This window comes from Lygodium microphyllum, chromosome 1 (genome assembly GCF_053477565.2).
Source record: "Lygodium microphyllum isolate KBCC chromosome 1, Lygodium_microphyllum_v1.1.10, whole genome shotgun sequence".
Taxonomy (NCBI): Eukaryota; Viridiplantae; Streptophyta; class Polypodiopsida; order Schizaeales; family Lygodiaceae; genus Lygodium; species Lygodium microphyllum.
In genome coordinates, this window is record NC_141135.1 from 114,346,321 (window position 1) to 114,370,631 (window position 24,311).

A 24,311-nucleotide genomic window follows, 5' to 3' on the forward strand; every position below is an offset into this window, starting at 1 on the left:
GAGAGAGAGAGAGAGAGAGAGAGAGAGAGAGAGAGAGAGAGAGAGAGAGAGAGAGAGAGAGAGAGAGAGAGAGAGAGAGAGAGAGAGAGAGAGAGAGAAGTATATTATATGTGACTTCGAAGCTGAAGACGTGGAGTTGAAGCAGTTGAAGACGTGGAACTGAAGACATTATTATTTGAGCTACAGGTTCGGCGAACCACCACAGTGCTCCTGAACCTAGCTCCCAAACCAAACCAAAGTGACCATTTATGTCACATGATTGGGGGCAGAAAGAAGGAAACGTGGTCTCCTTCCACCACCTTCTCTTCTTCTCTCACTCTCACTCTCATTCTCACTCTCACTCTCACTCTCACGGGATAGAAGAAGATAGGCCAGCATAAGCAGCAGGAGCAGGTAGCACGCAACAGGTCAGTCTTGTCTTTCTCTCTCTCTCTCTCTCTCTCTCTCTTTGCCGCGCCTGTCTGTCAGATCCACGGTTCTCTCTCTCTCTCTCATGTCTTCAGTTCCACGCTTCAGCTCAGCTTCACACGTCTTCAGCTCCACGTCTTTCGTAGAGAGAGAGAGAGAGAGAGAGAGAGAGAGAGAGAGAGAGAGAGAGAGAGAGAGAGAGAGAGAGAGAGAGAGAGAACCATGGATCTGACGGACAGGTGCGGCACAGAGACACAGAGAGAGAGAGAGAGAGAGAGAGAGAGAGAGAGAGAGAGAGAGAGAGAGAGAGAGAGAGAGAGAGGATTGACCAATTGCATGTTGCCTGCTCCTGCTGCTTGCTGGCCTGCCTCCTCTTGTCCCATGAGAGTGAGAGTGAGAGTGAGAGAAGAAGAGAAGGTGGTGGAAGGAGACTACATTTCCTTCTTTCTGCCCCCAATCATGTGACATAAATGGTCACTTACCTTTCCTTCTACCCTTAATCATGTGATATAAATGATCACTTTGGTTTGGTTTAGAAGCTAGATTCGGAAGCACTGTGGTGGTTCGACACTTTCCCGAACCTGCAGCTCAAATAATAATGTAGTATAGATAGATATAGATATCTGCTGAAGCTCAAATAATAATGTATTATAGATATAGATTATAGATATATAGATATGTTATGGAAAAAGCAAGATTTAAACCAAGGTCAGTACGTGAACGCTAGATTACTGAGATAAAGCAAAGCGAGAGAGACGGGGGGTGGGGGGCAGCAAATGGCATCGACCCAGGTTTGAGAGGTGAAGGAGAGTGGTGAGAGGGGCAGGAAATGGCAGCCGATTTTTCTTCACAGCAGAGCCCCGCCCCTTCTCTTTTCGGCAGTGAACGACAGCAGCAACGGCAAGTGCATCCGCTGGGGGAGAGATCATCATCCTCATCATCACCATCTTATGAGGTGGCAGGCATGCCCCATTCCATGGAGGACATTATCATCTGCGTGGATGTGGACAGGCAGGTGGACGCCGAGATGAAGGTGACAGGAGCCAAAGGGCAGGTGCTTGTGAGACTAGACGCCATCAAGCAGGCCATCTTTCTGTTTGTCCATTCCAAGCTCATGTTGCATCCCAACCATCGCTTCGCATTTGCCACGATCGGCCACACGGCTTCTTGGGTATATCCGTACCACAGTGTCTTCTTTTCACATTTCTGTACCGTGTCTCCTAGCAACTGGAACTTTATTAATGTCAGAATGGAGGACCCGAGAAGAAGAACTTGTACCTGAGCCATGTCTCCTAGCAACTGGAAATATAATAATGCTGGAATGAAGGACCCGATTGGAAGAACTTGTACCAGTTTGTTACTGGCAAGATATCAGGACATTTAGCTTTTGCTTTGTATTTTGAATTCCTGTTACTGTGTACAGCATCCCTACCAGTAGGGCAGTTGTTATAAGGGCAGGCGATGTGTGAGTCTATTTGAAAGGACACTTCTTATATCCATGGCACTGCCACTTCTTGTATTGATGTGATTTACTACCATTCTGGATCGTTTCAATAAACTTTGTCATGAAGTCTCTTCTTCCTGTACATCAAATAGCTCCCGCAAAACCAAAGAAAAGAAGGTTGCTATTCAAAAGAACATTGCTTTGTGCCTGAAAAATTGCATATCAGAAAAATATCAATGGCAAACTACGAGGACAGTGCATTAGCCATAGTGCTGGCCTCGCTACATGGCCACATCAGATATGACTCTTCCCCTGAAGCCACAATGTTGGTCTAGCCATTAGCTGCAGCCTAGCAGCGTGCTGTGACATCAGAAAATATTAATGGCTTTACACAAATGTCTTTTAGATTTTTGCACACAAATCTTTGATGCTATTCTGCAGAATGTGATTTGGATTGTCTTTGCCAATGTTTACAGATGTTTATTTCTTGTAACTTTATTTGCTCAATTTCTTTTTATGCCCAACATAGCTTACTGTCTCTTGCGGCAGGCTTTTACTATTTATAAGATGTCTCTGGAGGTAGAGAGTGATGAGCCATGTGTGTGGGTACATGGGGGTTTGGGGGGATATGGTTGAGTGAATGTGCCTTTGTGTGTTTTTATTCTAGCATCCTTTCTTCTGCACCTAACTTTGAATCCATACATATTTTCAAATGGTGTTAACTTCTATTGTGTAGTGAATTGTAATTGAGTTACTGGTTAGTCCTATCTTCTCAAAGCATGTATTTTAATTATTTGCAGCTGCAACAAAATTTTACGAATGAGATGGACATTATTAATAACACAGTGAGAAGCCTTTGTTCCAGTGGGACTTTCCCGCAATGTGACCTCACAAGACTCTTTCAAATGGCTGCTTTTGAAGCTAGGAAATCTCAAGCGCATGGCCGGATTGTGAGAGTGGTGAGATTGTGGACTTGCACTTGTTTTTGTTTAATGATATAAAGAATGTCAGAGAAGTTGTAGTGGCCTATTGGGAATAGTTGCATTGCTTTAATTCCTTATGAACATATTGCAACTTGGTTAAGTTTATGCACATATCGTTAGTGTCCTCATAGAGGGATAGTAAACACTCCACTCAATGTGATATGCTTAACAATTAGGATGTGACGTATACCAAGTATTTATTATGACACCCATTACTAAGGTTGTCTTGAAGCTTAATGCTGAAGTTGTTTTATATTTGTGTCTAGCTCAAGTAATAGTACATAATACCGAGTTAAAAGGACAAAAAAATCTAGGGGTGAAGAGTGCATGTCTTGTGGAGAGGGAGAGTGAGTGTGAGAGCCAGTGAGTGTGAGAGCCCATGCAATATCTATTTATGCTTCCATTGCTACATCCACTTCTAACATGGTATTGGATTTCAGGATCTACACTGCTGCTGTTGTTTTCTGTTGATTGTTGGTCTTCCACTGCTGATTGTTGATTTCTCCTGACTGCTGCCACCTATTTACAGTCTGGCGACAGCTACTTGCTGCCAATCATCCTGTTTCCAGCCTTCTACAGGCCGTGTTTTTGGTTCAGCAGGCTGCATTTTCAATTTCTGGATTATTTTATTGTTGATAAATCTGCATTTTGTTGTACAGCTGTTGCGTCCATTTGCAGGCTGGATGATATCATTGTCCGGCTCTTGACAGTGTCTATTGGCTGTAATCCATTTCTTTTCTCTGTTTTTACAGTCATTTTTGTGATCAGCTTGTGTACATTGTGTGCGAACTCTGTTTAGTGCAGTTTGTGCTGTTGGTTTGGCTGTACTCTCTCTCTCTCTCTCTCTCTCTCTCTCTCTATTTTCTCTTTCTATCCTCTCTAGATGGCTCCTCCTTGTTGTTCTAGTGATGTCAAATTAAATGGCCATGATTACCTAACATGGAGTGCTGTTATGAAAGCATGGTTTGTGCAGGTGTAGTTGTGGTATGTTGTGTTTGGAGCTCGAGAGCGTCCTATATCTCTTCCAATTGATTTTGATGAGGATAACTATGAAAAAGCTATGCTCACATGGGATATTGATGATGCTTGTGCATATTTTGCTCTTCTTCATTGCATCTCTAAAGAAGTCATTTTGCGGGTCATTGCATGCAAGATTGCTCCAAAGATTTGGGCAACGCTTTAGATATTACATGAAGCTTTTTCACCTATGTATGCCGTTATCCTTTATAGACAGCTCTAGCAAATGAAGTTTGAGCTGAAGGATATGATTGAGTCATACTTGCTTCGTGTTACATATATATAAGGCCAGCTTTGATACATGTAGTTTGTCCTTTCAGAGTCTCATTGCCATGAGAATATGTATTTTTGAAGCCTATAGTAAATTTATGAGTTTCGGATCCGAGAATATCATGGGATGTCAAAGAAAAAAGTTGATATAAGTTATGTTGCACAAGTACTTGGTGGTATCTGGTGTCAATTGTTGGCCTAGGTCATTCATTTGGCCGTAAGTATCAGTTGGTGACACTAGAGATCTGACGTTTAATAGTACCTAATGTCGATCTAATGGTCAAAGATGGCACAGAGAGACTCGGGAAGTGGAAAATACCTAACCAATTTAATTATTGGCTAGTCAGATTATTTTTTTGGACATGAAAATAATTATTATATTAATTTTCAGTAATTAAAAACTGAAAATTAATATGTAGAATGAAACTTATGATTTTTCTCTATGTTTATGTTTTTGCACAATCAATATCGCCACTCAAGTTCTCTTTGAGACATCTTAGTGATAGCTTGATCACCCACTACTTGGATAGGTGGTCTTTATTGTATGGACTATGATGAGTCTTATCATAGTATGGGATTACCCATGATTTGAGAGAGGGTGTTAGTAATCTAGTTATCTCATGTGTGAGTCTTGGCTAAGCTAGGTATTCTAGAGTATTTTACGTATTTTTCAAAGGTTACATTAGTGATTATTTATGCATTTTATGTTGGTGGACCAATATTAAATTTTGGTTGACCTGATGCATTATTTGCATCCGTTGTGGTCTATTTGTTCAGGCTTCTCCATTGTCAGTCATTCCATTACTTGTAGATCTAGTGCATGTTCTATGGAGAGAGGGAATTGGTGCCAGTGTCTATGCAACTAGTGACTCACTGTTATACATGACTATTTGGTGTTTGATATATGGTTTTTGTACGATTAACATCGCCACTCAAGTTCTCTTCGAGCCATCTTAGTGGTAGCTTGATCACCCACTACTTGGATATCCATGGTCTTATTTTGTTGGTCTTTATTGTATGGACTATGATGAGTCTTATCATTGTATCGGATTACCTATAATTTGAGAGAGGGTGTTAGTAATCTAGTTATCTCATGTGCGAGTCTTGGCTAAGCTAGGTATTCTAGAGTATTTTACGTATTTTCCAAAGGTCACATTAGTGATTATTAATGCAATTTATGTTGGTTGACTAGTATTAAATTTTGGCTGACTTGATGCACTATTTGCATACTTTGTGGTCTATTTGTTCATGCTTCTCCTCCATTGTTAGTCATTCCATTACTTGTAGATCCAGTGCATGTTCTATGGAGAGAGGAAGTTGGTGCCAGTATGCATGCAATCAGTGGGACTGACTGCTATACATGATTGTTTGGTGTTTGATATATGGATTCCATTTCTTGAGCATTCTTTTGAGCTCTGTTCTTTGCAGTGTTCTTTTGTGTTTTCTCTATTTTTCTCTTCTGTCTTGTGTTTATCAGTTTATTTTAGTATCTGTTTATGCTTCTATTGTTGCATCCACTTTTGATAATCTTCGCATTCTCGTGGGTTTCATCTCATCCTTTGTGATGCCTAGATAGGCTACCATGGCCATGGAGATAAAGTTGGCTCATGTCCAATTGTCAAAGGAGATCAATGCATGCTGCTACTTGATTTTGCCCCATGCTTCGCATAACTCAATAGCATCATCATTGGATTGATTATTAACAACATTTGGCATCAAACCGATAGATGTTTTGGGTTTCTTTTCGTTGGGATCTTCGTGATTTTTTGATTTTTCAACTTGTTATGCCTATTGGGACAATCCTAGCCATGTGACCCTCTTGTTTACATACAAAGCATTTATTTGCAGCCCTTGATTTCTTTCGTTGTGCAATTGTTTTCCAGCCCTTTCCTTGTTTTTTGGACCTCTTTTCAGTGTGATTTTTAGATGTGTTTTTTTTCTTAGCCCTTGAAAACTTATTATTTGCTTCTCATCCATTCCTTGGAAGCCCAAATCTTTCCCTTGCCGTAAAGTATCACTTGTAGTAACTTTTTCTATGAGTTGAGACATGCGGGATATGGTTGATTTAATGTAAAATTTTTTGATTCCTTTACATAGGCCACATATATACTTTTCCACTTGCCCAAGAAGAGGATTTGAACGATAAGAAGTCCTTGGCAACAAGGCATTTCAAAACTTCATATTATACTATTCCAAATTCTTGCATTGCGTTGCATCTAGCTTATTCCAAGTTATCATAAAAAGATGTCCACCTCAAATGTGTTAGTCAATTAATTTGAAGATCATCTACTTAAATTGTATCCATGTTGAAGGTGCTCTATCTTGCATAAAGAGCATGGACCACCTCTAGAGTGCATTTCTCTTTAAAAAACTAGTTGCCTTTTGAATCTTTGAGGATTCAGTGAAGTTGTCTCTAAATAGGCTGCATTAAATTGTTGAATAAAAGTCAAAGCTTTCAATCTATCTTGTGTCCCACTGAAGGCTATAAACTTCATTGCCTTTCCACCCTCATCATAGTCATTTTGTTGGATATGAAGTTCATGAAGATAGATAAACATGCCATGGAGGGTGAAGCTCCATGGTGGAGAGAGAGAGAGAGAGAGAGAGAGAGAGAGAGAGAGAGAGAGAGAGAGAGAGAGAGAGAGAGAACTCTTGCCAGTACACAACAAGCCAAATAGATTGATGCGAGTTTTTTGATGAAAGTATGAGAGAGAGAGAGAGAGAGAGAGAGAGAGAGAGAGAGAGAGAGAGAGAGAGAGAGAGAGAGAGAGAGTCTTGCCAGTACACAACAAGTCAAATAGATTGATGTGAGTTTTTTGATGAAAGTAAGAGAGAGAGAGAGAGAGAGAGAGAGAGAGAGAGAGAGAGAGAGAGAGAGAGAGAGAGAGAACTCTTGCCAGTACACAACAAGCCAAATAGATTGATGCGAGTTTTTTGATGAAAGTATGAGAGAGAGAGAGAGAGAGAGAGAGAGAGAGAGAGAGAGAGAGAGAGAGTCTTGCCAGTACACAAGTCAAATAGATTGATGTGAGTTTTTTGATGAAAGTAAGAGAGAGAGAGAGAGAGAGAGAGAGAGAGAGAGAGAGAGAGAGAGAGACTCTTGGAAGTACGCAACTGTCTAAATAGATTGATGTGATAGTTTTTTGATAAAAGTATAAGTGATAGAGCCTAAATACATAGGCTGAGGTATCCATCTATACCTTTGACCCTCGTTAAATGTTGAGTGGTGTAAAAGATGTTCATATCTAAATATATACTTTTACACACAATAATATGTATTCACACACAAGGATAAATAAATCTAATAAATTCCTTCTTTTAGTTGTGGATAGTTGAACCCATGACTCGAAACATATGACAAGAAAAGGGAAGGTTTTATCTCTAAGAGGTCTGATTCTTTACAGTGATTTTGGAAAGGAGATACATAAGTGAGAGAGATATATTGTGAGAAAGATCATGACATGGTCTATTGAAAAGTTCAGGGATTCGAAGTAAGTCATGGCTTAGAGATTGATAAAAAACCAGTGTGGCTTAAAGACACTAGGCACATGACTAGAGGCCAAATACATAGGTATAAGTTTCAGAATCAACTCAAAGGTGGTTATAATCTCTCTTCAAATATAGCTCCTAATAGAATTATAACGGAAAGTACAAATCTTTTTGGATAAAAATCCGGGCCAAGTATCTTACATAGTGAGTGTTTGAAAATGTCTTAATATGCACATTGGTATGGTTAGCGTTGAATCTCAAAACATATTATTTATTTATTTTGGATTTGACTCAAAAAGCATATTGATAGGGTTTAACATTGCCAAGAGGCAATGATTGAATAGATACATTAAGAGCTTTGTTAGAATGAGTAGGTGGCTCATCAGGATCACTATTTATAACATACCTTTTGTATATCAATTGTTACCAAGACATATCAATTGTTACCAATCCCCCACACCTATATATTGGAGGTCTCTCTCTTTATTTGAAATAAGCTCGTATGTTGAAAGTTTAGTCACATGCTTTGTACTCTCCTATCTATCTCTTATCTAAGAAGCACTTCCTATTTAGCTTGATCTAATCCAAGCACTAAAGAAGAGAATCAACTTGTTGCTCGGAGATTGTAGAAATTAGGGTTTCAAAATCTTAATTTTTAGAATTGTAGCAAATCAGTGTTTTTGTATATGGTTTAAGCACGTAGTATCCGTGGTTTTGTTTCAATACATTCGTGTCAAGGGAGAGGGGTTGATTTCCCTCTCAACATGGTGAAGACTCCTCTTTCTCTCTCTTTCTCTTTTCCGTCCTAATTTTCACGGTCATAATTGATCGAGTTGGTTAAGTTCAAAGTATTGTCATTCTCATGTTTTTCCTTATGCTTACATTGGTATCAGAGGAAGGACTTTTTCTTTGCAAGAACTTTTTTGGGTGACCATCTTTGGGCTCAACTTTTTTACTTTGTTGAGGCGAAGAGTGTTGAGCTAAAATATGCATTACTTGCTAATCAGCTTCTTAAACAGCCCTAAAAAAACACTAAAAATGCTCTTTTAGAGTAAAACCCTAAAACGAGGAGCGTTCGAGAGAGTTCAGTGGAAACCCTAAAATGGGGAGCGGTTCGAGAAAGTTAAGTGAAAACCCTAATAATTGGGACCCCCTTCCACATCTATAAATAGACAGGCTGTCCCCATTCAGCAATCATCCTTGTTTTGTAGGTTACACTAGCCCACACACCCTCTGCTGCTGTTGGCACCCAGTTTCTAGCCTGTAGGCTGCCTCCATTTGCTGTCCAGCCATCATTGACTGCAGCCACATCATCTTCAGCCTGTCCATTGTTGTAGGCAACAGCTCTTAGCCGTTGGCGACTGCTCCAAACTATCCCAGACTACTGTTCAGCCCGCTGTCCATCATCTCCAGGGTCAGCCAGCCTGCGTTTTCAGCATTGCAGGCTCTAACACTGTTTCAGCCTGCTGTTTACAGCAGACTGTGCACAGTTTCCAGCCCCCGATCGGTGGTACACTGCTGCGTTTACCAGTTTCCAGTCTCCAGACTACTGCATTTTGGTGACCAGCCTGCTGTCATTCACTATTTAGCACTCCACTCCGATTGGTGGTCACAGACTTGGGATCTGTCTTCGGTGGACGTCGCACTTCGACATTGCTCTGCCCTTGAGCACACTGTAGACTCTTACATTCATTTACAGCGTTCATTCACTTCAGAGTTGTGTTTTCTCTCTCCCTTCTATTTGTGTTTGAGTTTTCGTGTTTGAGTTTTGAGTTTTGCGTTTAGGGTTTGAGTTTTGCTCTCTGTGTCTGTGTCTGTGTCTTTGTGTTTTTGTCATGGTTGTACACTCTGTGTATCCTCAGTGCAAACCCTAGCAGTCTTCTTAACATGGTATCAGAGTCGGTGCTCTTGTAAAGAGTATCCTGCGGATATTGTTGAGAGCTAGTCTTTGTGCAAGGCACACAATACGATTTGTAACTGAATCATAATGTCCCAGACACCTTCTTTTCCAGTTCCTATGATGTCTTATCAAGCTTCTTCATCATTGGAGGCCCTGAGAAGACATTATGGACTCGGTGAGAAGGACGACACTCCACCTTCACTAGATTTCACTAACATGACGGAGGAGAACTTTGAGGAGTACTATCGCAACAAATACGGTGATGTTTACACCCCTCCTACTAGTTTTGCTACCACATTCGGACCGGTTGGTGAGGCTGGCCACCTCTGCGATCATGGAGGACATACGCCATTCAGAACGTCTGGCGATCCATCTTCATCATCTCCGCCAGGTCCAATGTCAGGTTTGTACAATTCTTTTGTGTTGCATGAATCAAAACTCTCGCCTGTTTCTTCTTTTGAGGTACAGGATCCGTATGGCTTTGCGTATGTGAACTTCAATAGAGGGGGACTCATGAAGCAGATGGAATTTAGGTACATTTACAGCTTCTGTTTCATTTGAGCATATCACACATACTTCTTACTTCCCTCCCATCCCACGCTCTTCTATATCACACCTTGATAATCTCTCATCATCTTTTCAAAATCTTGGATTGCACTCCACATCTACTTCACACACCCTAGGGGTTGGATCTTCCATCTCCGCTCCTAGCACATTCTCCTTTTCCACGCCATTCTCTACCTCTTTGCACCATGGTACTTCGTTAGGGGGAATGCCACCCTTTAACACAGTGCCTCTCACCTTTCAGCAAATGAGCACACCCATAACTCCTGGGTTGATTGTGATGGGCATTTCCCTCACTATCCCCAGCTTCACATCTCCCATAACCACTCATACGCAGGTGTCTCCATCCTCAGCTTATGGTGCATCTTCACACTCTCCTTGGGTTATACCTACGCAGGGATTCCCATCTTCTGCTCCCAGTGTTTCCATCCCATCTCCTTGGGTTTCTCATGTGGCTACCATGCCCATGCCTAGTCAGCCCATCTCTACCTATGGATCCACCTTGCACACTACTCGCATGCCTGGTGGGCACTCTGGAGCCCATTCCTAAGTGTACTTCACTCCCCCATTTTACCCCCATTACACTTTTTTACACTATCCATCTCCGAGCACTACCACTTCTATTGCAATGGCCAAGAATGCCTTCACGGATAAGACATGTTTTAACGGGTCAAATTTTACTACTTGGTCGAATTTCATGCAACAAGTGCTTGAGTCTGAGGGTTTTTGGGACCTCATCATTGGTCTAGAGCCTATGCCGGATCCTCGACTAGCTCACCTTGACTACATCCGTCAATGGAGAGTCTGCAATGCTACAACCAATGTTAAGCTGATGCAAGGATTGCTTCCTGAGTTTCACTCTCAGTTGCAGCACTTTCTGCTCTCGTTAGAGCGTTGGAGTTATCTTCTTGACCGCTATGCGGATCGTGATCGTACTCCGCGCATCAATCTCGACTTTGAGCTTCAAGAGTTCTCTCTTAAGGAAGAGAATGATCTGAAAGTCAAGTTGATTGACTATAGGCGGTTATTTGCCCAGTCTGCCACTACTGGCTCTCCAAAGTCAGATGATGATCAGGTTACATTCTGTTTGAATAAGTTGCCCGCAAAATACTTCGATATCATTCAATACATCATCTCCCAACCTCGATTGTCAACCTTCTACGAGTTTGAGTGCTAGTTTTTGTGTTATGCAAGGCTGCATGATCAAGTCTACAAGAAATCCTCATCGCAGCCTTATTCAGAGTAGAGGGGGTTGGTTACCTCTTCTTCGAGAGGAAAAACCACCAGTGGCAAGAACTCGCTAGATGCGAAGGCAAGCCAATCAAAGGGTGACTCCTCTTCCTTCGATGAAACTAAAGAATCGAGACCTATATGGTAGCAACTCCCTAAGAAAAACCGGTTTTGCACACACTGCCAGAGAGCAGGCCATGTGGATGAGGAGTGTCGCTCCAAGGCCCAAGGTCTTCCACCTAAAAAGCCTTAGCAGACCGCTACGACTTCACAGTCGAGTGGGGCTACGCCTTTTACTCCTGCTTCATTTGCTCCTTCAGCACCTGTTGTTGTTGTTGGACATGTGGCTCGAGTACAGCCTCAACAGCCCATCTTTTTCACTACCCTTGAGGGACTGGTTGATTTGTCTGTAGGTTCCGATCCCGTTGCACCTCATGCATCTATCTCACCTTCCTCCCCACCTCGTCAGGCATTCCCTTGGCAGAGCCTTGCTACTGGACATATGCGATGGTGGCTACCTTCTTAGACTAGCATGTCTCTAGGTCCTTTCGGATACCCTAGGTCAGTCTAGCATTCATTTTTCGCACTCTTAGAGTCGGACCCATAGGATTTTTGTCTCTACATTTTAAGTCTTCTGCAGCATTTACTCACATACATTTACACATTTGCATCTTTGCACTTGTTCCTTTAGTTAGTTTTTCATTTTAGTTTAGTTTAGTTTTTGGAGTATCTCACTACTGACCTCTGTGATTGCAGACTTTGATCTCCTTTGCAGGTTTTGTTTTCAGTGTAGGGCTAATATGCAGGTTTGCCCAGTTCTACTTGGGCTGGAGACTTGGGATGTGCGCCATTCCTTTATGGTTCCATCATCCTTGGAGTTTTGCTCTTCTACCAACATGGAAGCTTCCCCTCCCGAGGCGGATCGTGCAACATCTCTCTTGATGCTATCATGGCGCGGAGACTTCTACCTAGCTCTTCTAGCTGGGATGCTTCCTCCTCTTCATTCCTTATGGTTCTCGGCACCACACGAAGACCGACATCAGGCTCCTCTTCCTTCTTTGGCATCCACATCCAGGTTGAGAGGGTGTTCCTACCCTTCTTGGTATTCTATAGGCTTCAGCACTTTGTCTTCGACATCGACTTCTCCCCCCTGTTGTACCTTACCCTTTGCATTGCATGATTTCATCATCTTTGTACTAGGGCGCTTGGGTAAGTGAATCATTTCTCCACGAGGGACATTGTCCAAGTGACACCTGTTGCATGAACATTCTTCAGCATGTAGCATACTTTGCATCTCATTGTGCAAAGCACCACTTGAGCGGATCCTAAGCTGTTTCCACCGGTGGTTGTTGTTACCACACCACCATCCTTCTTTATCACATGGATACCTCATCATCTATTTTTCCTCGTCATCGACACCCTGAGTGGCTGGGTTAGCTTGTACTGTTTTGTGATGTGTTGGGTGTATCCTCCCTATTCCCGTTTTTTGGGTCACTTTTACTCAATTGGCTGTATCCCATCAAATTTACCACACTTATTCAAAAAAAAAAAAAACACACACACACACACAAAAGTTCCATGTAGTTCCATCCACCTTTGTAGGGCTTGATAGGCCACTAGGCAGCCGACATGCACCCTTTGTCCGATGCCGTGTTCTCTCTGGGGTGACTACTTGGATTCCCTTGGTAAGATAATCATCGCCTCTGCAGGCTTGGTAGGCCACTGGGCAACCGATGTGCACCCTTTGTTCGATGCCTTGGTTGCTTTGGGGTGGGACGCCTTGGGATACATCAACATCACAATGGCTGGCCTAATCTTTCGGCTCAGTTTTGGGCCTGAGAGGGAGTGTTGAGCTAAAATATGCATTATTTGCTGATTAGCCTCTTAAACAGCTCCAAAATACACTAAAAATGCTCTTTTAGAGTAAAACCCTAAAACAGGGAGTGGTTCGAGAGAGTTCAATGGAAACCCTAAAACGGGGAGCGGTTCGAGAAAGTTTAGTGAAAACCCTAATTTTTGGGGCGTCCTTCCACATCTATAAATAGACAGGCTGCCCCCATTCAGCAATCATCCTTGTTTTGCAGGTTACACTAGCCCACACACCCTTTGCTGCTGTTGGCGCCAATTTTCCAGCCTGCAGCCCGCCTCCATCCGCCGTCCAACCATCATCAACTGCAGCCACATCATCTTCAGCCTGCCCATTGCTATAGGCGACAGCTCTCAGCCGCTGGTGACTGCTCCAAACTGTCCCAGAGTGCTGTTCAGCCTGCTGTCCATCATCTCCAAGATCAGCCAGCCTACGTTTTCAGCATTGCAGGCCCTGACACTCTTAGACACTGTTTCAGCTTGCTGTTTACAGCAGACTGTGCACAGTTTCTAGTCCCCGATTGGTGGTACACTGCTGCGTTTACCAGTTTCCAGCCTCCAAATTGCTGCGTTTTGGTGACCAGCTTGCTGCCATTCACTATTCAGCACTCCTACACTCCGACTGGTGGTCACAGACTTGGGATCTGTCTTTGGTGGACGTTACACTCCAACATTGCTCTGCCCTTGAGCACACTGTACACTCTTGGATTCATTTACAACATTCATTCACTTCAGAGTTGTGTTCTCTCTCTCCCTTCTTCTGTTTGTGCTTGAGTTTTGAGTTTTGCGTTTAGGGTTTGAGTTTTGCCCTCTGTGTCTGTGTCTGTGTCTTTGTGTTTCTGCCGTGGTCGTACACTCTATGTGTCCTTTGTGCAAACCCTAGCAGCCTTCTTAACAAAGAGGAGAATTTTGGTGAACAATTGAAAGGCTCTTGACACTTTGTGTCTATATGCTTCTGTGATTATGAGAAGATAGAAAGATGCAAGGAGTTGGAAGCCGATCCAGAAATTCAAGCTTTGATGGAGAGAAGGACTACAGCACAGGTTTGACGCGAAGATCTTTGAAGATTTTCTTATTGAGAAGGCTCTTGAGACGGATGGTATTACGATTGCGAAGGCCTATCTTAGCATGAAAGGTATCAATGTTATTGATGCAACCATAGAAATAGGGAACGCCCGTTTTGGACCTTAGGAACGGATTAACGCGTTCTGGCATGTGTCTACCAATGAAACGCCCATGGAACGTTCTTGCCCGTTTCCAGCTCCGTTTCTGTCCGTGCCGTGCCGTTCCCGGGCCGTTCCAGCAGTCGTTCCCTGTTTGGAATAGCCGTTCCTGGAACCTGCTTGCTTTCGCCTCTGTCACTTGCTCCGTCTCCCTCGCTCGCCTGCCTCGCCTAGGCCCTACCTACTTCTGCCTCTCTTGCCCGCCTGGCTTGTGGCCCCCCGCCTCTCCTGGCCGCCTGAGTGAGTGAGAGGATGAGACACACACACACGACACACACACGAGATAGATATTAGATACACATACACACGTCACACATATATACAAACATGTGTGCATGTGTGGGTGTGTGTGACATATGATTACTAATCATGTTGCTACTAATTGTATTGTTGATTCCCCCTTGAAAAACGTGATCCATTAGGTCACTAAATTGGCACATTGAACATGACCTTTTCAATGCCTACCATACTACTATCCATAATAATTTAGTTGTTTCATATTGTACCTAGCATATCATGCCACCCTTCTCACTTCCACCATGCTACTAGATAAACCAATTTGCAATCTTTCAACTAACTTAATCTATGAGCTCTCTCTCTCTCTCTCTCTCTCTCTCTCTCTATATATATATATATATATATGTATGCCATTCCCTTTGTTTCCGTTCCCTAACTTTAGGCGTTTCCCCTATTACGGGGGGTCCCGTTCCTCATTCTTGGTAACTATGGATGCAACTAAGTCTATGAAAGGTAACATATCACCTATCATTCGAGGATCCACCCAAGCGATGACTTGAAAGTCTCATTATACACAAGTTGCCTCCTCGTCCCAAGAATCCCTCCATGGAGAAGGGCACGTAGAAAGTTAAAGAATCGGCTATTTCCATGGTAGCTGAATCTTCAAAGATGCTTTTAGCAAAGAAAAACGATGCTAAAAGAGGTTTCAAGTTTGGAGAGAAGGGCTTCAAGTTTGACGTTTTCTATGGTAATAGAGATTCTCAGAAAGCTGTGTCTTTTGCTAGACAGTTTGATGTTGCTTTTGGTGGTGAAGATTATACAGAAAAATAAAAAAATTAGAATGGTTAGAATTGTCTAAAGGATGCCGCTTTGAATTGGTGGCTTAAAGTTGTTCAAGAGGGAAAGGAACCGAAGTCTTGAAAAGAGTTTAAGATGTTCAATAAAAAGTTTTTGCCTTCATCCTTTGAAGTCAATGTGCAACAAGAATGGGATGAGTTGAAGCAAAGCCATGGAGACAATGTTGAAAAATATATCAACATGTTTGCAGTTGTTTTTAAATTTATTTTACATCTTTTAATGAAGTTCCTTCCAATATGGAGATGATAGAGTTTATCCATGGATTACATCTGACAATACAAGAAGTTGTGAAGATAACAAAGCTTGATACTTTGGAAGCAGCCCAAGATGCAGCCCTAGAAGTTGAAGGATTTTATATGCCATGGATGCTTGGTAAGGCCTCAAAAGAAGAACCACAAAGAAAGAACACCAAGATGTTTGACCAAAAGAAGTCAGATAAACAAGAACCAAAGTATAAGGATGAAGGTAGACCACCTTTTCCATCCAAAAAGAAGCTAACATATTAGCAATTAGCAGAATATACAAGAGAAGGACGATGTTTCTCATGGAGAAAAATGATATGCTTGGTTAATGTCTTAATAAGAAGGATAACCAACCCTAAAAGACGCCTCAAGCAAATGCTGTACTTAAGGAATTCTTGCAATATGATGAAACTCCGTTAGAGAAAAGAAAGCTTTTTATGGCCTGGGTAAGATTGCTAATCAATTTTTTCTCATTCATTTTGATGTAGGGGCTACATATCATTATATCCATCCTTGGATTGTTGAAGCTCTATATCTATCAAAGAAGAGGTTTGGAACACTAGAAATATTGGGTGTTGCTTTCAAGGAATGGAGCTTGAAGTTACTCCCATTCTTGGGAAACTACGAATTGAGATAGGAGATAATGTAGATCATGAGAGTTTTGTCATGGGAGATCTTGGTGTTGAGAAACCACTTCTTTAGTTTACACACTTCATTTAGGGTTTCGCATTGATAGCCCCAAAATGGGTTGGTATATACATTTTGGCCACTTTTTCAGTGGTCATCCACACAGTGGTGTGCCACCCTAGACAACTTATGCTTATAAATAGGTGTCACTTCATTCATTCTTTGCTCCTACCACTTCTATCACACTCTCACTCTCTTTAGTCATTCTTGACCACCTTTGGTCACCACCACTTCTCTTCTCTTAGCAGCCCCTTCCACTGTCCTCACACCCCATCAAGAGGACATTGCGGTTCGTGGCTCGTGGTTGCCTTCACCCTTCCTCTTTTACTTCGGGCGCCATGTTCCAGCATCAGGCCCTACGTTTGGAGCATCTTTCACCTGGCGTCTCCATTATCTGCTTGGCATCAGCACCCTTCTACTTCAGGCTCCACCTTTACTTGTGCTTTTAGTCTATATGTCTTCTCCTTACTTGGTGTCGTCATCTCCAGCTTGACATCACTATCCTAGCCTTCGGCGACAGTCTACATCACCAAGCGTGAGTAATTTCATCACTCATCTATCATAGAGGTTGCTGGGACCTGCGTTTTTGTGGCGTGGCTCCACCATTACTTGGCGTCACTTATTGAGTCGTTTGTTATCACAGAGGTTGCTAGGACTTGCGTTTTTGCAGTTTGGCTCATCTTCCATCATTTGGCGTCATCATTATCCACCTGGCATCAACATTTGGGCTGCTCTTCTTGCATTTGATAGCTCTGATACTGTGGGATCTGTGTTTTGTTGCCTAGGTCACTCCTTGATATGAGAGGACTACAATTCGCTTCCTCGATAGTTGGTGATCATCTTCCACATCTTTGACAGCATCAGAGAACTGCGGTTCGCTTCCTCGGTAGTTGTCTTTCACCTTCTAGTGATTACTTCGATAGCCCACTGCCTGGAGGACTATGTTTCACTTCCTTCATTGTGTAGATTTCCACAAGTCATAGAGACAGGGAATGCCCGTTCCGGTGCATAGGAACGGATTAACGCGTTTCGGGAGGTACGAGCCCAGGAAACGCTGGCGAAATGTTTCCTCCCGTTCCCTGCCCTGTTCTTGCCCGTTTCCTGGCCGTTCCCTGTTTGGAATGGCCGTTCCAGCCATGTAATTTTTTAATTAAAAAAAAAAAGTCGCTTGTCGCCTGTCGCCTGTCTCGACGTTCCGCCTATCGCCCACTCCTGCTAGTCGCCCGCCTGTCGCCTGCGTGGAGAGTCGCCCCTGTCGCTTGCCGCTCCACGCGCCCGCCTGTCGCCTGCGGCCTGTCGCTCCATGCGCCCGCTTGTCTCCTGTCGCCTGCGGCCTGCCGCTCCACGTGCCCGCCTGTCGCTTGCCGTTCTACGCGCCCGCAAGCTCCTCCCCCTTCTGCTTCCGCTCCTGCTCCCGCCCCGCCTCCTCCGCCTGCTCCTGCTCCTGCTCCTCCGCCTGCTCCCGCTTCACTCACCTGCAGGCTGCTCCGCCTGCCACACCTACCTCGCCAAGGCTGTGGGCGTGCCTAATTCTGTCCACCTGACTCTCCCACCTGCCTTTGAGTCTCCTGCCTACGTCGCGTGCGGCACACGGTACACTTTGGTTGAAATTTTTGCAATTTCATTGAACTTTGACGCATGGATGTTGAAATGTTGGCTGCAAATTTCTGTAATTACTAATTTCATTGAAGTTTACAGTTTACTGATTATTTGTCACTTCTATATAGATGGCAGCATTGACATCTATGGGATCTTCATCATCCTCAGCAGGTATTTCGTCAACAACTGGACGAAGTCGAAGCACTACTTGGTCATGATGGGATGAGGTAGATGCAGGGGTGCCATCGAGAGGTGGAGGGGCTCGCCCTTGGAAATGCAAACTTTGCTCTTATGCTCGCACTAGTGGGGCTGATAAAGTGAGAGCCCATCTTCTACATGAGGAGGGGAAAGAGGTGCGTTTTTGCACCAATGTATCAATTGAGAAAAGGCAGGAGTTACTTGACCGCATAGCCACTTCTATGGGGAATTCACATGCCAGGAGGACGCCAAATATAGCAGTGGATCCAACAACATGGACTCCAAGGCCAGCAGGGCATGGTGCTTCATGCAGAAGACCACCAAGATTAGTGGCTACGCAGCCTTCTCGTGGGCCATCAATGGCAATAGGTCGTGGTGTTAAACAGAGTTCATTGCACACTTCATGGGAACCAAAGAAAAAAGAGGAAACAGATGCAGCAATGGCACACTTTTTTTACCATGACCATATTGCATTCAAATCAGCCAGGTCACCTTATTTTTTAAATATGGTGACAAAGATTGCAGAGTATGGACCCACATATAAGCCCCCTTCATCAGAAACTATCAGGACTATATTGCTTCAAAAGGAGAAAGTAGCCATAGAAATTGCAACAACAAATATTCGCAATCAATTGGCAAGAAATGGAGTGACATTGATAGCAGATGGATGGAGTGACACACGCCATAGGTCCATACATGGTGTTGTTGCATATTCTCGTGGAGATGTATACTTCATTGATAGTCATGATGCTTCAGAGACTGGAAAGAGTGCAAATGTATTGGCATCCGAGTGGTGCGAGGCAGTGCAGGCTGTTGGGGCAGAAATTGTAGTGCAGTTTGTGGCAAATGGTGAACCTACAAACAGGGCAGCAGGAAACATTTTAATGGCAATGTATCCACATATCACCTTCAGTCCATGCATGGCGCATTGCTTGAATAACTTGTTGAAGGATATTGGGGACTTGCCATGGATTGCATCTCTTGTTGCGAAAGGCAACAAGATTATCACATTTATATGTAATCATCAGTACTTGCATGCTGAGTTTCGCAAGAGAAGTGACAAAGAACTTCTTAAATACTCGGATACACAATTTGCATATAACTTTCTTATGCTTGGTCGATTGCACTATTGCAAAGGTGCAATTCGGGAGCTATTTGCTAGTGATGAGTATGAAAATTGGACTGGGGCTGCCACTGCTACTGCTGTGTTTTGTAATGCATATGTTTCTGATAGAGATTTTTGGGATGAGGTTAATCGCACCAACCAAATGGTTGATCCTATTATGCACATGTTGAGGCTTGCAGATGGCATGGATCCATGCGTTGGGAAGATCTATGAAGGTATGAATCGCATGATTGAGAGGTTGGAGAGTTTGGAACCAAATGCAGATAGGTATGAGCAGATCAAGGAGTTATGCATCAGCAGATGGAATGAGTATGACTCTTTTATGCATGCTGTAGTATATGTGCTTGATCCTGAGTTTCAAGGAAAGATGCAAGAAAGAGACCTTGAGGTGGTCAAGGCTTGGAACACATTGCTTGCAAGGCTTTATCCCAGCCGTGAAATGTAACACAAAATTAAAAATCAGCTCTCTGTATATCGGCAAACATTACGGATGTTTGGTACAGAGGATGCACTAGAGGACAGGACAAATATTGGGGCTGCTTTATGGTGGGAGCAACTATGGAGCTCATTCAATCACATTCACTCAAAGAAGAGAAATCGTCTTGGTACAATGAAGACGAATGACCTAGTTTATGTGAGCTCCAATCTTCGCTTGCTAGCTCGTACATCAGTTGCAAAGGCTGATTCTTTTATATGTTGGGAAAAAGATGACGATGATGATGATGGTGATGATGATGGGCACGATGTTGTTCAGCAGGATGAGCATTCAGGCACAGTGGAGCCATCTTCCATGAATCAGAGCACTTAGTAGCTAGCCTTTTGGAACTTTAGAGTATTGACTTGGAAATTGGAGCTCTTGTAACTTGGATCTTTACTATTTACTATTTAGGCTTTAAAGTTTAGTGCATATTTTGTGTTTTTGCAATGCACACTTGTTGCCAGTTGGACTTATGCAACATTGTTGATTAGAATGTTGAATTATGAACTTGATAATCCATTGTTGGTTACAATGTTTTGAATCTTTATTATTGTTGAAACTTGATTATTATGTCTCTAGAGTCTAATTTCATGAATTATGGTTGATATGATCTCTCTCTCTAGATTCTAAGACAAGTGTTGACTCTCTCTCTCTCTCTCTCTCTATATATATATATATATATACATACCGTTCCCTCACTTTGGATGTTCCCCCCGTTCCAGGGGGTCCCATTCCCGTTCCCCGTTCCTGGTAACTATGCCACAAGTGCTGTGCTTGATTTAGACAGGGCAATGCAGTTATCTTTTGAGCTTCGGCTCCACTATATCATCTTTTCTTCTCATAACATGATTCAGTGCATCATCATCGTGTTCTTCTTGTGTTTTTGAGTTTCTCTTCTCTCTCAGTGTTTGTTGTACTACACACTCCGTGTTACTCCCCACAAACCCTATTGTGTCTCTTCATTGTTGCTTATTTTGAAATGGTATCAGAGCATACCTGTTATTTTTGATACTTGGTCATTGTGATGTTGTACTAGGAATACCTTGGCATAGAAGAATAGATCTAGCCATTGATTGGAATCAAAATAAGTTTAGATTCCCTTTCAAGGGTAAAAACGTATCTTTTGATGTGGGAGTGGAAGGAAACTCTATTCCCATCTTATCCCATGTACAAATTTGTAAAGCAATGAAAAAATCTATTTCCTCATACTTGATCTTTGTCAAAGATTCTAACAAAGAGTCTAGAATTGAAGAGTCCATCTCAGATATGAACGAGGATTGAATGAGTTTCTTAACCACACCTGGCAGCTGGGCAGCATGTTTTGGCCTGCAGATTGGCCACCTATTGGCATGTATCATGACATTATGCCCATTTGAGTAAGTTGGGCCCAACTTGGGCAGCAGTTGGTCAGTTCTCCTCATATTCGATATAGGTTGCTACTTGCATTGTGCCTCCATCATCATCATCATCATCGTTATCATCATCCTCATCTTCGTCATCATCTCATCATTACTTGTGTCCTCTCACTTCGGCATTGCAGTCTAGTGTCCTCACTGTTGTGGCCAGTCCACATGTGCAGGGGCTGGTTTTATGCAGCTTGCTTTGTGTATTTAGATCAGAATTTGTTTCCTTTATCATAATCTACGTTTGTCCTCTCACTCACACACATACACATGTGCACACACTGTTGTTCCGCTTCCATTGAAGGCTTGGCACAAAAAAGCAGGAGGGGAAGGGAAACCACCAACTCCAAGGCAAGAGAATCAGAGAGCCACCTTCTCCAAATAGTGGTCTTGCTGGTTCTGAAGCAACACCTCTAAGTGGTCTGTTTGCAAGTGAACGATGAGTAAGAGTCCCTTGAGTGAGTAAGAGTGTGTCACGTCATGGCACAGAACTTGTCAAGTTGCCAGTCGATGCATATATACTCTTAGACCTCTGTTCTGCCAAAGGGGAAAATCAAGTTGTTGGAACTGGTCGAGAACTATCTGAATAGTGGTCGAAAAGGTGTGAAACAGGTGAAGAGGGAGGCATTAATGTCTAGAGAGCCTATTGTTGTGTGTGTGGTGGGAGGAAGGCTGATTCTGTTGCAAAAGAAAAGGAAATGTAGGCCCTGGGACTAATTCAGGCTCAAGAGTGCCATTGATAGCCTAAAAATCTTGAGAGTTACACGAGAGACTGAACTCATTGGCAAATCGCACGGTCGGCCAAATCATTAAATTTCTTGTTTTCACCATCAAAACAACTGTGCAGGGCTGTTTTCAATGCTCAAAACCTCAATATATCTGTGTTTTGTGAAGTGCTTTTGGGCAAGGTTCTACCTCATCCTTTTGCCTGAAACTGTTTGTCTTCTGGCAGCGGTCGTGAAAACTGTTGACATGTTGCAGGTCCACTACACTATCCCTCACTGACTGCAGGTTGTCTTTAATTGCAGTACCCAGTAACTCATGGAAACCTGCTATTGGGAAGTGCCAGGTAGCTTGACCTGCTAGATGTGCAATTGAGACAGCTGGGATCTAGAGCATTGCTCTGTCACAATGTGGGTGGAAGCCAGAAAGAGTGAGCAGAATGAGAATTTGATGAGTAAGGCTGATACAGTGTAGCTGCTGCACATGGTACACTGTGTACCTTCAAGGATAAATGAGACCACTGTTACCATTTTATTGAATTCTAACCATGTAAGGCCTCCATGGCTTCACCAAGATTCTAAAGCACGCTAGGAATACGTAGTGTGACAGTTAGACACTCCAAACCTCCCAGATGCACCCTCTGAGCTGGAGGGTTTTGGTGCACCATTGGATCAAATGTCTGAATGGGTAACTTTGGGATGTCCCATATGAACCTGCCTCATTTGTTCAGGTCTTTCCTTAGAGCGGTACCATGTGGACCATTTGAATCATGAACTTGTGGAGTCTTGAATTTGTGAACAAGAACTTTTTGGCTCATTATGTCAATCCTTATCAATGTTTCACTGATGTTCTGTGCTACTTAATAGGTTTTTAAGAAAAGTGCGAAAGTAAAGCAATCTCAGAATTTTGAAAAATTTCCAGTCAAGCACATGTACAAGTATTTCAACAGTAGTGCCATTAGTATTTTTAAAGGTGAGATTTTCATTATTTTGGGATCTCACATGTTTTCACTTGTACCAGATTCTTATATATAGCAGATCAGACGTAGTGCCACATTTTCCTGAAGATTGGCCTGAAAATCAATCCTTGTTCACATTCGATGCAATGTATCTTCATGATAAACCTTCGCAGCACAACTGTCCTCAGCAAGTGTATGATGCGTTGGTGGAAGCTCTTGAAAGGGTGAGCTTACAGGAAGGCTACATTTATGAGAGTGGTTCAGGCCTTTCTCGAGTCCTGTTTCGGCAAATGTGCTGTCTGTTGTCGCATCCCCAGCAACGGTGTCCACAGGATGATTTTGATATTCCCAAGGATATTGCAAAGGTGACAGCTCTGGAGAGAACAGAAACTCCAGCTAACAAGAAAGAAGAAGAGATTGGTGCCTCGCATGCATTTGCTTAGTGTGCAATACCGACCCTTAGTGTTGTTCCAGCCCTCTGTCAATCCATGGGCAAATGTAAGTGTATGAATGCAGCATATACATCTGGAAGATTTTGTCTCTTGCTTGGTACCAGGTAGTCCCCCTCTGAGATGTCCCAAAGAGAAAACATGATCCATGAGAATACATAGGAGTGAATGTCACATAGGAGGGTGTAGCATGATGTAAGAATCAAGAATGGAAGATGCAGCTACTGATAAATGGACATGTAATAAAACAAAGTGATCAATCCAGATGTGGAGACTCCTAATATTGTATATCTGGTTAGATTGCAAAATTTGATTTTGCAAGCATACATGCCCTCGCTATATTGAGATGCATTATAATATGGCAATAACCTTGAGCAATATGTATATTGAGTGGGCAAGCACTTGGATAAAACGAAGAAATTGGCAACTTGATAATAGAATGTCATTGTATTATAAGTCATTGGAATGTTTTGTTTTGATTGCTCAATTCTATTCTTAATTTTCTTTGAGCGAGCTTTTTAAATGCCCATCTTGACTTTTGATGAGCATAAGAATAGTGTGCCTCTTAGCTTTTAATGAGCATAAGAATGTTGTGGACATTTTAAGGTTGTGCAAATCTTTTGATTGGTGAAGTGTTTTTTCTATACCATGGGTTAGATTGTATATGATGGGTTCAAGATTTTTTCAAACCTATTGATCCTAGAAAGTTATTTTCATCAATTTCTTTGTCTCAATAGATTCCTTGGACATTTTTCTATTGAGGTTAGTGCAAGGTGGTAAATATGTTGAATGATTGTGATGCTCTTTAGAACTAGTCTTATTCACACGTGAGGGGAAGCCATGCACCTTGGAGATCAAATGATGCTTCATCATATGCATGAGTTGCATGCATATGGTAATATTGCCCACAGAAAAATGATAGATGAACAATGCTTGAGATTTTGCAGTAGGTGGTAAGA

General features: G+C 42.6%; 1 protein-coding gene across 2 annotated transcripts; it reads left to right on the plus strand.

The window, feature by feature from the left end:
- The first annotated feature begins 1,124 nt into the window (after positions 1–1,124).
- Positions 1,125–23,822, plus strand: LOC148041574 (uncharacterized). 2 transcript variants are annotated; one of them, XM_087680811.1, is made up of 3 exons: positions 1,125–1,579; positions 2,653–2,811; positions 22,966–23,818. In XM_087680811.1, exons 1-3 carry the CDS (start codon positions 1,238–1,240, stop codon positions 23,344–23,346), a joined length of 882 nt encoding a protein of 293 aa, XP_087536937.1. In that variant the 5' UTR covers positions 1,125–1,237; the 3' UTR covers positions 23,347–23,818. The 2 variants fall into 2 exon arrangements, with proteins under 2 accessions (XP_087536937.1, XP_087536940.1); XM_087680814.1 differs by lacking the exon at positions 2,653–2,811 and having other exon boundaries at positions 22,966–23,822.
- Positions 23,823–24,311: the final 489 nt, after the last annotated feature.

Coding starts and splice junctions, on each gene's coding strand:
- LOC148041574 (XM_087680811.1), top strand. CDS start 1,238: ATGGCAGCCGATTTTTCTTCACAGCAGAGCCCCGCCCCTTCTCTTTTC. Junction 1,580..2,652: donor TCGGCCACACGGCTTCTTGG/GTATATCCGTAC, acceptor AATTATTTGCAG/CTGCAACAAAATTTTACGAA. Junction 2,812..22,965: donor ATGGCCGGATTGTGAGAGTG/GTGAGATTGTGG, acceptor CACTTGTACCAG/ATTCTTATATATAGCAGATC.